Raw genomic sequence first — 18,683 nt, forward strand, 5'->3', positions numbered from 1 at the left:
CAACAGTTTTGCTGTCCTCTATGCCAGGGTGAACAGCACCTTGGTCACAAAAGCCCCGGCTTTTCCTTGGCTGTACATGTAAGCTTTTCATTGCTGAGCCCTTATTGAGCCTTCTTAATTAAGTTAAGAAATTAAGCTAATTAATAATTAGCTTGTTGGTTGTTTTCTTAGCTACTAGCCCTCTAGATTAAAAAAAAAAATACAGCAAAGCAGTGGTGCCTGCAGGGCTATATTCTGGACTGTGGGCTACTCTGAAGGCTTTTAATTTGTTCTAATGTGACAAAAAGAACGGTGTCCACTCTCCTGGCCACACAGTCCTACTGGGCTGTGGCTTCATAGCTTCAGGTGGTCTGGACACTGGTCTGAGGCTGCCTAGAATCCCCAGCTCACTTGCTGAAAGCCCGGTTTGTAATGGTGGCCATTCCACTTGTAAGGGTTGTGAGCTGTGTTGTTCTTGAACCTCTTAAACATTTTCTGAAGTCAGCATGTCTCTCTGTACCCTCCATAGTCACATATTTGATTCTTTGTTGTGTGGTTTCCTCTTTTCCACGGTAGCAACGTAAGTACATCATTTGTTTACATCCTAGCAAGTCAAGCCAGAGATCTGTTATCGAAGATGTTAGTGATTGATCCAGACAAGCGGATCTCCGTGGACGAAGCCTTGCGCCACCCGTATATAACTGTTTGGTATGACCCTGCTGAAGCAGAAGCGGTGAGTTCTCTTTGGAAAAAGTGTCTGTGTAGAGGGCTCACTGTAAAGTCCAGAATGGCTACATGAGGATAACGAGTTGTTAGTTTTAGGGCCCTGACCGGAGGCCTAGGTTGGTGCTCCTGGGGGCACGTGCTGCGGGGGCTGTAGCCACAGAGTGCTCAGGAGTGTACTGTGGTTATGCTGGCCTTACGTTTATAAAGCTGGTGTGTAATAATTTATGAAGCATCTGCTTCATGCCTGGCACTGGGCCATGAGCTTTGCCTACATCAGGGAGTCTACACAGCCTTCCCAGGTGACACATTAGTTCACATCTCCCACCCCATCTGGGCATCTTACCCTTTTAAGTGTTTCTTCATAGCATCCCTGTGTGAATGATCTTTAGCTATGACTGAAATACACAGTGGGTGTTCGTGACAGGGGTGGAGACTGCTGTGTCCTGGGTACAGACCAAACTGCCATTGCAACGTTATGTTATAGCGAAAGAATCAGATTTATGAACACCAAGTTACGGAATGTTCCATTCATGAGCTTGTGGCTTGGGCATGGGTGTCCTGTCATGAAGAATTGTAAACTGGAAGTGTCTTCTAAGAAAGACCACACCTCACTCAGCTCCCACACACTGGACCTCAGAGCTGCCTATTATTCATGCAATTTTATTTAGGCAATGTCTGCAGAACATTTTGAGGTCATGTGATTATTGAGGTTTATTATTGATAGCTTACTTTTGGTTAACTTTCTGTAATTGTTTTTTTTAATTGATAAAACATATCATGCTTACAAAAAAAATCTAGAGCATGTTAATTTATCTAAATCCATAAATAAACTCAAAACATTATAAGTAGTGTTATCTTCCCAGCTTGGTCCATAAGTTTTGAGCTATCGACCTGACATATCATTTCAGCCACCACCTCAAATTTATGATGCCCAGTTGGAAGAAAGAGAGCATGCGATTGAAGAGTGGAAAGGTAAGAGTGGCTTGTTTAGATCCTTACTTGTGTCGATCTCATAGTCCACCAGAACACACTTCATAGTCCACCAGAACACACTCCATAGTCCACCAGAACACACTCCATAGTCCACCAGAACACACTCCATAGTCCACCAGAACACACTCCATAGTCCACCAGAACACACTCCATAGTCCACAGAACACACTCCATAGTTCACCAGAACACACTCCATAGTCCACCAGAACACACTCCATAGTCCACCAGAACACACTCCATAGTTCTACAGAACACACTTCATAGTCCACCAGAACACACTCCATAGTTCTACAGAACACACTCCATAGTCCACCAGAACACACTCCATAGTCCACCAGAACACACTCCATAGTTCTACAGAACACACTTCATAGTCCACCAGAACACACTCCATAGTTCTACAGAACACACTCCATAGTTCTACAGAACACACTCCATAGTTCTACAGAACACACTCCATAGTCCACCAGAACACACTCCATAGTCCACCAGAACACACTCCATAGTTCTACAGAACACACTTCATAGTCCACCAGAACACACTCCATAGTTCTACAGAACACACTCCATAGTTCTACAGAACACACTCCATAGTTCTACAGAACACACTCCATAGTCCACAGAACACACTCCATAGTTCACCAGAACACACTCCATAGTCCACCAGAACACACTCCATAGTCCACCAGAACACACTCCATAGTTCTACAGAACACACTCCATAGTCCACCAGAACACACTCCATAGTCCACCAGAACACACTCCATAGTTCTACAGAACACACTTCATAGTCCACCAGAACACACTCCATAGTTCTACAGAACACACTCCATAGTTCTACAGAACACACTCCATAGTTCTACAGAACACACTCCATAGTCCACCAGAACACACTCCATAGTTCTACAGAACACACTTCATAGTCCACCAGAACACACTCCATAGTTCTACAGAACACACTTCATAGTCCACCAGAACACACTCCATAGTTCTACAGAACATGCTTTTTAGTACTTATCCATACGAGCCTCTTAGGAAGGACCCTGAAACCCAGAAGCCCCAGTGTCCTCTCTTCCCACTTCCCAGCTGAGAATGATTGTGACACTTGCAATGTTAGAGTAGAATATGTGTGACATCATCATTTGCTTATGTAAAACACAAGGATTTTTCATGTGACTTCTATCATCACATACTGATGTGTGGCCTGGAAGTCAGTAAGTGTATCACACTTCTGGATAGCATGGGAGTTTAGAGCAAACCCCATTATATAGGCCACATATTCCTACAAAGGTTCTATGCAGATCTGGGGGAAGCCCAGATATGGGACATGTGATTGGCTGCAATATATTAAGCCATGCAATTATGTATTTTAAATTTTAGTTTGGAGGAAATTGCCAAAAATAGGTAAGAAGGTATTACTAACACTTCAGGATGAACCACACAGTACAGTAAACTAAGTTGGTTAGCAAAGAAGCAAAAGCTGGAAGCTTTCATTATGACTTGGAAACAGGTTAATAGTAACTAAGGGCCATAGTCAGTACAGGTCAGCATTGATCATAGACTTTCCAGATTGGCATGCCAGTAACCCTCTCATGCACACAGTCACCATGGCAGCAACCATAGTATATGCTTACAGTATGCTGCTAATGTGAACTCTTAATAACATGTGATAGCCAAAGGAAGTTGAGGCATCCCAGGGCCTGGTGTGGCTCTTGGGATCTGGAGGCAGAGTTTGGTGCCCAGGAAATGACCTAAGTATCTTTACTTCTGTTTCTCTCTGAAGAACTAATTTATAAAGAAGTGATGGACTGGGAAGAAAGAAGCAAGAATGGGGTCAAAGACCAGCCTTCAGGTTGGTGATTGCTTTAATTTTGTTGTTTAATGTTTTCTTTGTCTATTCAATGTTTATAAATGGTAATGATATGTTAATGTCACTTGGGCCACTTTAGTGCGACATTACCTTCCTGCTTGTCCTGATGCTAGTGACAGTGACTTTGCGTTCATGTTCTTTTGTGTGCCAGGCCCTAAACTACATTTGAAACATTCCTGTTGTGATCTTGAAACAGCTTTGCCAGCTCTGTCTAGAGAGGAAGGGATTGGATTCGAAGAGTTTTCAAAATGTGTGGCCCTCTTTTCTCAGCCCCATCCAGTCCATCGAGTTTATAAGAAAGAAGGGAGTTAGTGCAGACCTAAGATCTGTGTGCTTTAGTTTGCTCAGGCCACAGTAACACATGGGTAGTAGGAGGTAGGATGGCTTTATTTACCTTTGAAATTAAGATAATGATTTCTTGACTTACTAGACAAAAATCAAATCTATAGTAGGCACTAAACTTACCTTTTTGGGTGTATATTTTAGAAAGCATTTTTATCACAAAAGATTGATTTGAATCCTGATGCTTTTTTTTTCTATAGACAGGTTATGTCTGTTGGAGATGAAATGTCCATGACACTTGAATCCTTCTCAGGCCTAAGCCTCTTGTGGTAGTTGTAGGATAAATTAATCCATTTTCTTTTAAGATCTATTTGAAGTTAGCAGGTATATCATTTAAGTAATCAACATGGTCATATGTGACCACGTACACATAGCCCACGGGCAGGGTGTGTGTGTGTGGTGGGGGAGTATTGTAGGGAAAACCCAAGATTGTTTCGAAAGTGAACCAAAAAAGGGCTCAAGGAAAAACCCCAGAAGCTCAGAGTCTAGCTGCGCAGCCTTGGTTCTGTTGGTCATTAGGATCAGGAAATGCAAAGCACAGACTGGAGACGTGGCTGAAGCCCACACCTGGCAGGCAAGGATGCTGTGCCTCAGATTCTATCCCGTTTGGTTTTCTTAGCACAGATGCAGCAGTAAGCAGCAAGGCTACTCCTTCTCAGTCGTCATCCATCAATGACATCTCATCCATGTCCACTGAGCACACCCTGGCCTCAGACACAGACAGTAGTCTCGATGCCTCAACAGGACCCCTGGAAGGCTGCCGATGATACGTGGGAGACGGCGCACTTGTCTGTGAAGGAATTCTCGCTTCCATGGCCCTGAGCACATGGGAGCTGATGGAACCAAGTCGACAAACTCCATGTTCTGCATGTAAGAAACACAATGCCTTGCCCCTGCTCAGTTCCAATAGGATTGCCTGCTTAGACTACAAATGAGGCAGACTATGTCTGAAGAAAAAGTACAAACCACACTGTTAGAAATTGTGTTCAAGATCATTTCAGGTGAGCAATTAGAATAGCTGAGTTTCTTTCTCCAGTTGTGTGGTGTCTGTGGTGACAGCTCATGTGTAGCCGTGGGGACTCTGCATGTGACCACAAATGCTTGCTTGAACTCGTCCATGTAGCACTTTGGGAATCAGTATTTAAATGCCAAATAATCTTCCAGGTAGTTCTGCTTCTAGAATAATCTATCTCCTAATCCTCTTTAGTAATTTGATGTCTGTCCACAAAAAATAGATTATGTGTATTAATTGGCCACCATCACATTGTCATATCTTACACAGTTTATGGTATGATTTATTCTATCTTTTGTATTTCAGAAGGAATATAATTAAATTTATTTAATAAATAAAAATACAGCTTTTCTTAAATTTGTGATGTTTTAGGCTGAGAATCACCACTGCTTTATACAGACACTCTGTATCCTTTAACTGCCCACTGTGGGTACTTCACACAGCTCTGCATGACAGGCTTCCAAGTCGTATTTCATGCTGCTTAAAGGCATACGTCACCTTGAATCCTGCCCACACATCTCCTTTTTCTTGGTCCTTCTTTATCACAGAGCATCCCATCTCAATAGAATGAAGCTGCAGATTCCTGCGCCTACTGCCCAATGTTGGCGTAGAGCTGACGGAGTGGCTACCCCAGAACAGTCATTGAAGGGTGCCCCCTTCCCTGAGCCCGCCCATACTTTGCTCCCTCTCTTTTTTAAGGTGAAAGGTGATTGGATCTCACAGTCTCTCCTTCTGTCTGACAGAGGCTGCCACGTCCAGCCAGGGCACGTGGTCTCGGAGACCAGGCTTACTTACTCACTGTACCTGTTCGCTGCAGTCTTTTTCCATTTTGTGGGGGCATCTCCTTTTTATAAGGGAATTCCTCACATGTTCTAGAAACATTCAGAAGAACACAGAAGAAATATTCTAGAGAGTAGGGGTTCATTCTTGAACATTTTCTGATTTAAAACTGCTCACCTGAAATTGATACTTTCAGATCCTGATCTGTAAATTACTCAAGATTTGGTAAGATGCTGAGTTCTCTGTGTTGTTGCAGAAATGGAGTTGGGATGGTCATATCTTGGCTACCTGCGCTCAGAGCATTTTCTCCCATGAGCTTATTTTGTTAACAATTCATATCTTGTGTTCAGTTACTTTGGGAGCTATGGAGTGTGTTATAGGAGGAAATTTGATAAGAACTTTTATGAAAAGTACCATCTAATGCATGATTCTGTTTGTACCAGTTGTAACCTAATGGATGGTCTGATCATTGGAACCCTTAGTGAACAACATTGATCTGAAATAAGGATTAGCTTTATGTCATATATGGACACTTTCAGGTACAGAGTGGAAAGGCTAGTGTGGGTGGGACAGAGACACCTGCCTGTGGCTTCAGGTTATTGGCCCCTGGAGCCTGAAATCCCATTGGTCAGCATCATACTGAGCTCTTCCCTCTGACGCACTCTTTAAATGTAAGGAGGAAATACAGAAAGGAGCTGTGTTGTCTGCCCTACACTTAAGGGGAGCCTGCTGTGATAGAGGCTCACCCTGGTCCCTCGGACAGGAGACAGCTGGGGGTGGACACAGATGCCCTCAAAGGGTGGCTTTCTTCCCCTTCCTCTGCATACCTATGGAGTCTGTTGTGGATGGAGCCTGCGCTGGTGTGGACAGGGTCTCGTGTCAAGACCCTCCTCCATCAGGCAAGTGCACCTATGACTGGCCACAGAGCCCCAAAGAAATACCTCACCCCAGTTTCAGGGTCCTCCCTCCTGAGCCTAGATTTGCCAGGGTCTGGGACAATGCGAGTGGTTTCGAACTGACCTCTGTAGGCAAATGCCGATGTTGGATGAAGAACTGAAAAATGTGCTCAACTTTTTCATCTTTTCTATTTTATTTTTGTAATTTATATTGTACACACCCTGGAAGTCACTATTTTGGACATGTATTTTTATAAACCAGATAAGTAATGATTATCTGGAATTTGCACTAGGTTAGTTTTTGTTGTTGTTGGCTTAATTTTCAGCCAAAAGTGGAATGACTACCCCTTCCAGGTCCGGAGGGCAGACATGTCCAGCCAGGGTAGGAGCAGCCTCAGAGGACGGCTGCACAGTGCCTCAAGCATTGGGCCTGCAGCCAAGGCCAGGCTGTGCCCCGGGGAGACAGAGAAAGCCCTCCGTTGGCCCTTGCTGCTGACAGACAGGACCTGCATGTAAAGTAAAAACACCCAACACTGGTTTCATCTGGGCTGAGTGGTGTGTGAGTCTGTCTGCTATGACTCCTGATGTCTCCTGCTGGTAGTAAGTACAGGTGTGACCTCTCAGATTGCATATCTCAAAAGTAACATTGCCTAATGTTTTATAATAAAGTATATTATGTGTTTTGACTGGTGGAAAATAATACAAACTACATTTTAAAAGAGAAAATGTACAGCATGTCCAATTCCTGTGTGTTTCAAAGTGACAATTGATTGACTGTATCTTTCCACATAAGCATTTGATTACAAACTTAACACGAATAGATGTTGAAGTGTCGTAATTTCAGACATTCGGAAGTGTTTTCAAAGTTAGAAGTGCTCACTGAGATGCTTCTGCAAACCTCTGCATCCGCTTTCAAAACAACAGGAGTATGTTTTCACTTTAAAAAAATTGTACCGTATGGTTGGAATATTGGTGACGTGTGTTCTCACAAGACGTAACCAGGAGAACCTGCCAAGCTGTCTCTATGTATACATCCTGAACCAATCACGGTGCCTGTGTACTTGTGGCTTTGTGTCGGGATGACAATTCACTCGCTTCCAAGCACTGAGAACGTTTGAAACTTCAAACTACAGAGTAGCAAGATCCCCTTTCCGTCAGGACTAGAAACACTCTGTGGTCGGCACCAGCCTTTTATTAAGATCTAGACTGGGAAAGTCCTCTCTTGAGCTGCCACCTCCAATGCAGACAGCTCCAAAATGGTCTTCTTAACTGAGATGTTCTGTTTCCGTGTCAATGAGGTGACACTTTGATGGGGTTTTGTTTTTTGTAGTAGGGGTACTCACATCTAGAGGCAGTGTGTAATCGACTCCTCAGCAGGCTCCTGACAACCCTCTGTCTGCTCCTGAGAATTTAAGTGTGAGGTTTCCATTGACGTGAGGTAGTGCAGTGGTAGGGTGGGAATCGCGTTCCCATGCAGCTAAATCTATCTGTGGTATGGGAGGGAGGCTGTGTTACAACCATTTGTTAGGAGCTGGTCCCATCCTGTGTCTCAGAGTGTGGGACCACAAGCTCCTCCATGGTTTAAAAGCCCAGTGGCCGTTGTGACAGAGTGTTTCCTACTCAGTCCTCCAGCTTGGAAAGGAGATTCAAGGCCATCTCACCCATACCCCTCCATAGAGCAGTGAAAGGGAAGTGGAAGGAGGGACGCCTCGCCAGCCAGAAAGATGTGAGGCCTGAGAATCCAGGGAGAGCTTCTTCCAACGCCAGCAGAGGTTGTCTTCAGAAGTTTGTCACTGTGAGTATCATTTGTCCCTCAGCCAGAGCCCAGGCAGCTAGCTCTATGACAATGTGTAGTTTCTAACTGTGTTCTTGAGTATTCTCATCCGCAGCGAAAGTGATGCGCAGCACCAGCTCGATGTGGCCTGGACAGTGTATCAGTCACCTTTCTTACTGCTGTGACAAAGCACCTTACAAAAACAGGGAGGTTTATTTAGGCTCAGAGTTTAGGGGTCCAGTCCATTTTCATTAGGAAGGTAGGGTGGCTGGAACCAGAGGCAGGTCTTTATACTGTGTCCACAATCAAGAGGCAGATGAGCCCTGATGCTTGGTTCACTGTCTCTTTCTCTCTACTCAGTCTGGAGAACACACACACACAGCCAATAGGATGGCGCCATCCAGTTTCACAGTGGATATTCTCTCCGCTAAACCTCTCTAGAAGTGCCTTCAAAGACATGTCTCCTAGGTAGGACCAAGCCCATCAAGGTGACTCTCAAGACCAACCATCACAGATACTGTTTGTCCCAGAGGTTCATGTGATGACATGTTGGTCCCCAAAATAATCAGAATTGAGAGGACCTCTAGGGGCTGGAGAGATGACTCAGTGGTTAAGAGCACTGACTGTGCTTCCAGAGGTCCTGAGTTCAAATCCCAGCAACCACATGATGGCTCACAACCATCTGTAATGGGATCTGATGTCCTCTTCTGGTATGTCTGAAAACAGCTTCAGTGCACTCATCTAAATATGATAAATAAATCTTAAAATAACAAGAGAGGACCTCAAACTGGTGGGGGTGTTTGGATCTGGAGGCCCTGTTGATGGGATTAATGTTTTTAGAAACTCAATGTATTCTCTTAAGTCTGGGTTGGGTGTCATGAGAGTGAATTGAGTATCAGTCAGACTAGGTTAGTTGCTTCAAGAGCATCTTGTTAGAAAGCAAGTCACGGTCTCCTCTGTGCTTCTGGTGAACGTGCACCTGCTTGTGTGCAGTTCCCCTTTCTGCACTTTACCATGATGTCTACGGCAACAGGCCCTCGCCAGGAGCTGAGCAAGTGCCTGAACAGGGTGGTGCTCCTGAATGTCCGGAACCATGAGCCCAAGTTCTTGTCTTCATAAATTATTTATTCTCAAGTATTCTGTTACAGCAGGAGAAAGCAGGCCAAAACAGGGTGTCCAGGAAGACACGCTCCCTCTGACCATGTGTGGCAATTTCTATAAGGTTACACTGACCTTTTCCCCTTTTCTTGTATTTTCTAGAATCTGGGGGTTATACCTGAAGCTCACACAGGTTTGCTTGTGATAATTATCTTTTGGTAATTGTACATTTGAGCAACAATGTGACCTTTATATTAAATCACACCAGAAGACATTGCGTATCTCTGTGACCCTCTGTCATAGACACCAGAGCTGACACTCCAACCCCCTCCTCAGTTACATTCCGTCCTTGTGATGAGAAGCTTGTCTGTGAGGGTTTACCTTGGGGATGCCCCCATCTGTCACACTTCTCAGACTGTCAACAGCAATTGATCATCTCACTGTGGGCAAGAATCTCCTGGGGGCTTAAGGAAGAGTAACTTCCTCAACCCATCTATGCAGGGGACAGTCATTTGCTGAGACATGCTGTCAGGAAGTGCTTCTTTGCCTGATGATGGCCGCTGCCCTTGCTCCTTGTTTCAGGGGCGCAGCCGGAAGGCTGCCTGCATGGTCTCAGCAGAGGCTCTGCCTGAGTATCTCATCCTTCCTTCGGAGACTTACACGGCCACAACTGTATCCCCAGCTGATTCCTGTGCTGTACTGATTGATCCCATTAAGTCTTCAAGTTTTAATTTCCAGGTAACCTCACAAAAGTTCAAGAAAAGTTCTGCTTTAAGAAAAACAAAGGTTAGAAGAAAGAATTCCTGTGTGCCCTTCTGAGATCCCCATGTGTTCATCTGTCTCCCATGTGTGTGTTATCCTGTATCTGCACAGATGCACACATACAAACACGTGGATTTATACTACTACATAATCACTGATTCTCCCTATTGTAAGCAACCAGACTTTTAATGTCTGTTAACTTCTGTATACAAAAGGTATACATCTAATTTCTATAGACACAGTCACAAGGAGAGACATACTTGTGTCTGCCGATAAACATTTGGTACTCACAGTGACCAGAATTCATGTATCTATACAAGTCCACATTAACTGGAGACATCTGAAGAACCCAGAATCTAAGGGGTTATCTGGGAACCTTTGAATGCCTGCCTTCACCACAGGACTCAAGGAGAGTCTGCAGAAGGACACAAGCTTCAGTGGCAGCAGTGAAGCCAAGGGGTGTGAGAGCCCAGAGGGGTGTGAAAGCCCAGAGGGGTGTGAAAGCCCAGAGGGGTGTGAAAGCATGGTAAGGCGGGCCTGCAGGTGAGGCCCGCAGAAATGGAGACTCACATTCCACAGGGCTGAGGGATGGCTCAGCAGTTAAGGGTATTTGCTGTTCTTCCAGAGGACCTGAGTTTGTTTTCCAGCATCCATGTGGCAGGCAGAGTTTGAGGCCAGTCTGGTCTATAAAGTGAGTTTCAGAACAGCCAAGATAGCTATAAAGAGAAACCCTGTCACTAGATGAAAATGGCTCGAGGGAGCCAGCAGGCATACGGACCTTGGGTAAATACAAATGCAGCAAAGTACAAGATCACAAAAGCACCCACCCATACGGCATTCTATAGGTGGGCAACCGTGGGCTCGGAAACCATTAGCTATCAGGAGAAAGAGACTAACAGTATACTGCCCGTGGGACACACAGACCAAACAGGTCAAAGCCAAACAGAAGTCTAGAAGTGCAGAGCACCAGGACTCGCCTGGGCTCACGGGGACACTATAGCCATCAGGCAGATTGGTGTTAATCATGCAGTGGAAATTAAAGGAAAAATCAACTACCGGTCCACAGAGGAAGTGACAACCCCAAAATTGGCATCATAAGATTTTTCGATATAATAATATTAACATAATTAAAAATAAACTTGCAAAGGTTTAACACTTTGGATGAGGGAGAAAATTACAAAGAAAAATATCAGATTCCCCCCCAACCTGCATAGAAACCTGATGAACCACATATTTCAAAACAATGTGTCCAGCACTCAACTCGAGGTTAGCAAAAATGAACAGAGCAAACTCAAGTAAGGGGATCTAGAACCTAGGAAATGGGGGAAGGTGTGCTGTGCAGAAAGCGGCTCAGTCCGGAAAGTGCTTGTCTAAATAAAGCACAAGGACCAGAGTTCAAGCCTCAGACCTACATAAAAAGGCCTGGTGTAGTCCCAGCCACTTGTCCCAGTGCTGGGGATGTGGAGGCATATCAGTCCCTGGGGCTTGCTGCCAGCCAGCCTGAGTTCCTGTTTCCAAAGCTAAAACGGTGGAATAACATCAGGGTTGTTCTCTGGTTTCCACATGCATGAACACATACCTGCAGGTGTGTGTGCGTGTGTGTGTGTGTGTGTGTGTAAATTATGAGACACAAAAAGGATAGACAGAAGGAAGCCCCTTCAGGCAGCCAGGGCTCCAAGTCTAGAAACAGGCATCAGCCTGGACGGAAGCCAGGAACACTACTCCCCGGGAGAAACACCTCCCTCTACCCATGGCAAAGCTGACCCTTTGCAAGTCTGTAACAACCCATGACTCCCAGCTGTGCTGGGATGTTTCCCAAAGTCTCCATCCTTCATCCCCACACTCCACTGTGCACCATTCAGTTTCATCACATGTCCTCTGAGCATATCCTCTGTTCTGGGTGTTTGGCTGGAGACAGAACCATACACAAGACCCAGCACTCCTGCCCTGACAACCAAATAATCTAGTGTTAGTGGATACGGTCAACAACCCCATCAGTCCTGGACCCCGGCCTGGGGGTGACTGGCCGGGAAAACTTGCAGGGGGGGTCACACCTGATCTTAAAGATGAGTTTTTCTTCTTTCCTTTTCAGACAGCATTGTGTAGCCCAGGCTGGCCTAGAATCATAAGCCTCCCACCTCTTCTCTCAAGTGCCAGGGTTACAGTGTGCACCACCGTGCCCTCAGCACAGATCCCTTTCTAAGTCAAAGAAAGACTTAGGTAGGGAAGGTGTAGCTCAGTTGGTAGAGTATTTGAACCATCATATGTTCCATCCCAGTTAGAATAATTGTATTTAGATCCACACAATGGCATCAATATACCTGGTGTCAACAGACTACAACCCACACAGTTATGAATGGGTTTGCTTTCTGTAGAAAGACTTCTCTCTGAAATGGAACATATATATGAGAAATTGGACAGACTTCATTCAAGTGGATTGCTCAGTGAAGTTTTTCAAGCTGAGCTCATGTGTATACACAGAACCACCCAGATCTCCACATGAAGCGTCATACTCCCCGCAGGCTCCCTCTTATCCCATTTGCAGTCACAGACTCTCAAAGTCACCATCCTCCCATCCCAAACCATAGCGACCCTGTGCTGAGTTTCCAGCTTGACAGGTAAGTTCTTGTTTCTGAGTCTCTCCATGTTATTGAACAGTTGGAAGTCCTACCCCATCTCTGCCGCATCCGACAGCATAATTGACTTATCCTTTTTGCTGATAGGCACTTGGATCATCTCCAGGTTGAGACTGTGGCAAATGGTGCTGTGCTAAGCATTTCTTCGTGAGTCTCGGGGCACGTTTCTCTGATGGGAACAGGACTGCTGAGTCGGGGGATTCAGCTTCACTGCTGTATTAGTTTTCTGTTGCTTCCATAACAAATTGCAGTGAGTGTAGACCACGTTCAGAGCAACTATGATTTACCAGCTCACACTTCTGCGGTCCACAACCCTCAGGTTGGTGTAGGTACTGTCTTCGCTGTAGGACACATGAGACTAAGATGAAGATATCACCTGGTTGGCTTTTCTAGTGAAGTACAAGCTTCCTCCAGGAGCATTGGCCAACTTCAGGTCTGTGCGATGGAGCGCAGGGAATTTATCTTAGTCTTCTCTTTCTAGTCTTCACTGGCGGTCTCTGCAACCCAGAGCCAGCGACGCAGTTCAAGGCATTTGGATCTCTGTGACCGTCACAGCACCCTGCTTCAGCCAGCACGACTCACCTGCTGTGAGGGGTTCATATGATTGAGCTGGGCCCGTGGTGACGCTCTGGTCTTCTTTGCTGTATAATACAACCGGTCCACAGGCTCCGGGGATTTGAATCTGTGAATGGCCAATATTCAACAGCTCCAAATATTTTACTGCCCCATGACTTCCAATATTATCCTTCCCCTTTGTGCCCCACCAGTGGGGGTATGGACTCCTCTGTAACCCTTCACATCTCTGCCGTTTAAAAAAAGATTTACTTATTATGTATATAGTGTTTTGCCTGCACATATGCCTGCAGGCCAGAAGAGGGCATCATATCCCATTATAGATGGTTATGAGCCACCATGTTGTTGCTGGGAATTGAACTCAGGACGTCTTAAAGAACAGTCAGTGCTCTTAACCACTGAGCCATCCATCCAGTACCACATCTCTGTCCTTGTTGAGCAGATAACCCATCAAATAAGGCACCTTCCCTTCTGCTTTCTCCTTCTATGGGTGTATAGTTTCCCCATGTAGCTCAAACCACAATCTCATGTTCCCTAAAGGCCAATGTGCTGAGGGCTTGGCTGGCAGCCTGTGTGCTACTGGGAGGAGGTAATGGAGTCTCTAGGAGATGGAGCACAATGTAAGTAAGTCACACCATGTAGGCAGCTTTTAAAGGGGTTATTGGAACCCCAGCGCCTTCCTGTCTTTCTGTTTCCTGGATGCCATGAGGCAGGAGCAGCTACTTCCTCCGTGTGTAGCTACCGCGATGCTCAGCTTCACCACAGGTCAGAGCAATAGGACCGAATGACTGTGGGCGGACACCTCTGAGATGAGAAGCCAAGTCAACCTTTCCTCCTTCCAAGTGGATGTCACAGCACCGGGAAACTGGATAGCAAGGACTTCAAGTTAAAACTCTCTCATAGATTTATTGGCATGCAAATACCTTGTTTTGTGAAATTCCTTTTTGGGATTTATATTTAGTATTAGGTATGTGTGTGTGGTGTGTGGATATGTTCATGTGAATGTGGGTACCCTCAGTCCACAAGAGCGCAGGCATCATATCCCTTAAAGCTGGAACTGCCAGCCGTTGTGAGCTCTGACAGACAAGCTCAGGTCCTCTGCCCTGTGGTGAGTGGTCTTAATCCCAGGGAAATTCTTATTCAAGCCCTTTACTCATCGTTTTTCAGAAACCTCAATGAAATGGTTTTTAAAAATCAAAAATGGTTTTTCATCTCTTTTTCTCTATCTTGTACTTTTATTGTTATTTCAAATACCTCATCTGCTCATTCCAATGTCTGAATTATTTGGAATTGTACTTGTTATATAGACTTGGATATATGTGGTATATCACATCTGTGGTGATTAGTCTGTCTTTTTGATTTTCTTCCTCTTTCTCCTCCTCCTGTTCCTCCTCTTCTTCCTCTTTTCCTTCTTTTTAAAGTGCTGGTTTTTGAACCTATGTCAGTCAAGAATTTGTTTGTAGGGGGCTGGAGAGATGGCTCAGTGGTTAGAGCACTGACTGTTCTTCCAGAGGACCCGAGTTCAATTCCCAACAACCACATGGTGAATCACAATCATATATTGGGATCTGATGTCCTCTTTTGGTGTGTCTGAAGGCAGCTACAGTGTGCTCACATACATAAAATAAATAAATAATTCTTTTTTAAAAAGAGTTTATTTAAGTGCAGGCTCCATGCACTGTTTTCTCTCACTAATGGCAGCCCCCTCTCTCCCTTCCTTCTGTCTAACATGCTGGAAGGAGGTGGATTACCTCAGTCCAGTCAAGCACTGGTTGGTGCTAGTCTGAATGAATCCGAGTGCCCTGTTCCCAGAGTCTTCAAAACCTCAAATGTTAGAAGCAGAGCTTTGCTCAGAGAAAGATTTCCTTCACCTACACACCCTCAACACTGGCCTACTGTTTTGTTATGGAGACAGGCCTTCTTTTGGCAACCCTGTGTCCATAGCCCCCAACTTGGCTGTAGGAGTCTCTGTTGGTTTTCCTGTCTCTTGGCAGTGGCTTCCTGCCAGAACCTAAGATGGGTTAGAGGGCTCTGCCAGGCTCAAACAGTACTAAGGGTTCCCACCAGGGGAAACGTGATGGTGGCTTTTCAGAGCCAATTTGCTGCCCTCCTATGGTCTGCATGGGTTGCTTGTTGCATTTTCATGTCCCTTCCCCAGGGTCCAGTGTCCTAAGCCCTGGGAGATGAGAGGATGCGATGTGGCTCCTGGTGTCTGAGAGGACCGATTCTGCGCAGCCAGCTCCACAGTTTCAGAACTCAGCAGATACATCAGAGAGAATTTAGCCTCAATGTCCCAACTTCACATCACACACACAAAAGTACTAAAATATGAAACCTTTTTCTCCTCTTCCTTCTCTCTCCAATCCTTTCCCTTTCCTGATATTTTATGTGCCCCTATGCCATTATGGAAATCTACAATATGAGATTATTGGCACAAGTCTTGTTATTAATCATAGTATGGCTCAAGGCTAGTTTTGAATACAAGCATAAGAACACATTAACTTTCAGAGTCTCTGTATTAATCACACTCTTTATGCTGTGTCACAATATCTGAAGGAGAAAAATGGGAGTAATTGTTTATTTGGTATCAAGGTTCTGAGGATTCCGGGAAATTCATAGTCCTTTGTACCTGCAGAACATTACAGTGCAGGAACATGTTCACCTCATGACAGACAGATGGATGATGGATGGACCGATGGATAGACTTTTGGAGAGCAGACTAGAGTTCTACCACTTGCCTTCAGGGTGCAAGTGTTTGGATTATTTTTAATGGCACTAATCTCTTTAACAACCATACCCTCCTTGTCCTCAACTTGAAACATGGCATTTTTCTCTGGCTAGATTTCACATTTTCTCCATCTTTCTTTTCTATTCTTTTTTTCTTTCTTATTTACTTATATATTTTAGATATGGTCTGTCTACACAGCCATGACTGTCCTGGAACTTAGTACGTAGTCTAGGGTTCCCCATCTCATCTAGGTAAGATGTATATTTTCAAGTCTTTTTACTCCTGATTATCACTGTAAATGTGGCTAAAAGCAGCCAGTAACAGCCATGCCACTGTTTGTACGTGTGTTGTGTTCACATCTCCTCTGAAAAGCCAGATCTGGCTCCACAGTTCTCTCAACTACGTAGGAAGCTGAGGCAGGAGGATTGTGAATTTAAGATTCTCCAGGCCTATGAAACAAGTTCAAGGCCATCCTGTGCAACTTAGTGAAACCCTATGTCTTAGTTAGGGTTTCCATTGCTGTGAAGAAACACCATGACCGAGGCAACTGTTATACAGGACAACATTTAACTGGGGCTGGCTCACAGTTCCAGAGGTTCAGTCCATTATCATCATGGCAGGAAGCATGACAGTGTGCATTGAGACATGGTGCTGGAGCTGCTGAGAGTTCTACATCTTCATCCAATAGCAACCAGGAAAAGACTGTCAAAGCCCGCCCCCACAGTGACACATTTCCTCCAATAAGGCCACACCTATTCCAATGAGGACATACATCCTAACAGTATTACTCCCTGTGGGCCAAGCATTTAAACTCATGAGTATATAGGGGCCAAACCACTATACTCTATCTCCAAAAAAAAAAAAAAAGTTTTAATGGGGAAAAAGGATTGTGGATACAGTTCAGTGGTGGGGTACTTACTTAGTATGTAAAGCCCTTGATTTCAATCATTAACATCTCCAAAAGAAAAAGAAAATACGAAGGGAAAGGAAAGGAGGAAGGGGGAGAGGGAGAGAGATAGAGAATCCGTTTTGTTACCTTTGAACTCTGTCTCCCATAAAGTCTCAGGATGTAGAAATATACAGAGAAGTTCTTTTCCAGACTCCAGCATGAGCAGCCTTGGTCCCACTCTCAACACGGTGTGTACCTGTCTGACTCTCAAGGGCCTGTCTTCTGCCGACTGCATTCCCAATGCAGTGCTGTTCTCTCAAGTTCCCAGGCAAGCTCACAACACATCACAACTGTCTAGCCTGCTTCCTCAATGTCTTCAGATTTTCCCCACAACCACTTCAGAAGCCTGAAGACCACATCATCGGGGTTAGCAAGAGCAAGCTCTTACCTCAGTCCACGTTCTCATGATCACAAACAGGCAGCAACAAAAGGGAAGAAGGGATTACCGGCGCCAGTCATGGTTTCTGAAGGATCAGGCCATGGTCACTTTGTTCTTGAACAGAGCATCATCATAGTGGGAGTGTGTGATGAGCAACTTGACCTCATAGCAGGCAGAGGGAGAGGACCAGGCCCTGGAATAACCTGTGAATGAATGCATTTGTGGTTTACATGCTCCAGCTGGGCTCTACCTCCTCAGATGTTACAGCCTCCAAAGTAGGACCAGCATCTGGGGACCAAGAGCCCAATATAGTGGGGAACGTTTCATAGTTGAACCATGGTAAGAGGGAGTCAGCCTTGCTCGTCACAAGGAGGCAGGCCTTGTGAAAGGAGGAAGGCCAGTGTCTGGGACTCATCGGCCTGAGCATCTCCGTGCTTCTGATTTTACTAATAACCATAAGTGTGCGAACAGCCATGGCCCACCAGGAATGCAGAAACTGCTCAGACCTGGAGTCAACCTCAGACAGGCTCAAACCAGGAAAGGTACTGCCTGTGGCTTAGTGTGGTACAGGCGGGAGGTGGCGGGGCTTAATGTAGGACCCACAAGAATCTGAGCGTTCCAATAGGTATTTTGAAGCAGGAAGGTTCTGTGCCCTCTGTAATCTCAATCATCTGCATTCAGTACGGTTCCCACAGAGTCTCCAGGAAAACAGGCTTTAGTTGGCCATAATGGTCACGCATCCTAACAATGTGTCCTCTATGAGCTGTCCCTCCTTCCTGCCTCTAGCTCTGGCTTCCTGGAATCTCCTTCCACCTCAGCAACCTGCAGTCTTATCTCAGGTTTTGTTGTCAGCCTCTGTCTTAGTCAGGGTTTCTATTCCTGCACAAGCATCATGACCAAGAAGCAAGTTGGGGAGGAAAAGGTTTATCCAGCTTACACTTCCATATTGCTGTTTATCAACAAAGGAAGTCAGGACTGGAACCCAAGCAGGTCAGGAAGCAGGAGCTGACGCAGAGGCCATGGAGGGATGTTACTTACTGGCTTGCTTCCCCTGGCTTGCTCAGCTTGCTTTCTTATAGAACCCAGGTCTGCCAGCCCAGAGACGGCACCGCCCACAATGGGCTGCCCTGCCCCCCTTGATCACTAGTTGAGAAAATGCCTTACAGCTGGATCTCATGGAGGCATT

At 45.3% G+C, this 18,683-nt stretch overlaps 1 protein-coding gene across 3 annotated transcripts in view; it reads left to right on the forward strand.

Moving 5' to 3' along the window:
- Positions 1 to 7,367, forward strand: part of MAPK9 (mitogen-activated protein kinase 9) — a 42,521-nt gene extending 35,154 nt beyond the window's left edge. For 2 of the 3 annotated variants that reach the window (XM_080922979.1, XM_080922978.1), the window contains exons 9-12: positions 588 to 712; positions 1,614 to 1,677; positions 3,482 to 3,550; positions 4,535 to 7,367. In XM_080922979.1, coding sequence (XP_080779105.1) covers positions 588 to 712; positions 1,614 to 1,677; positions 3,482 to 3,550; positions 4,535 to 4,677 — 401 coding nt within the window. In that variant the 3' untranslated portion in view covers positions 4,678 to 7,367. Of the gene's footprint in view, positions 1 to 587; positions 713 to 1,613; positions 1,678 to 3,481; positions 3,551 to 4,529 lie in introns of all 3 variants that reach the window. The other variant, XM_080922980.1, reaches the window with a different exon arrangement.
- The last annotated feature ends 11,316 nt before the right edge of the window (positions 7,368 to 18,683 follow it).

The sequence above is a fragment of the Micromys minutus genome (genome assembly GCF_963924665.1).
Source record: "Micromys minutus genome assembly, chromosome: 10".
NCBI lineage: Eukaryota > Metazoa > Chordata > Mammalia > Rodentia > Muridae > Micromys > Micromys minutus.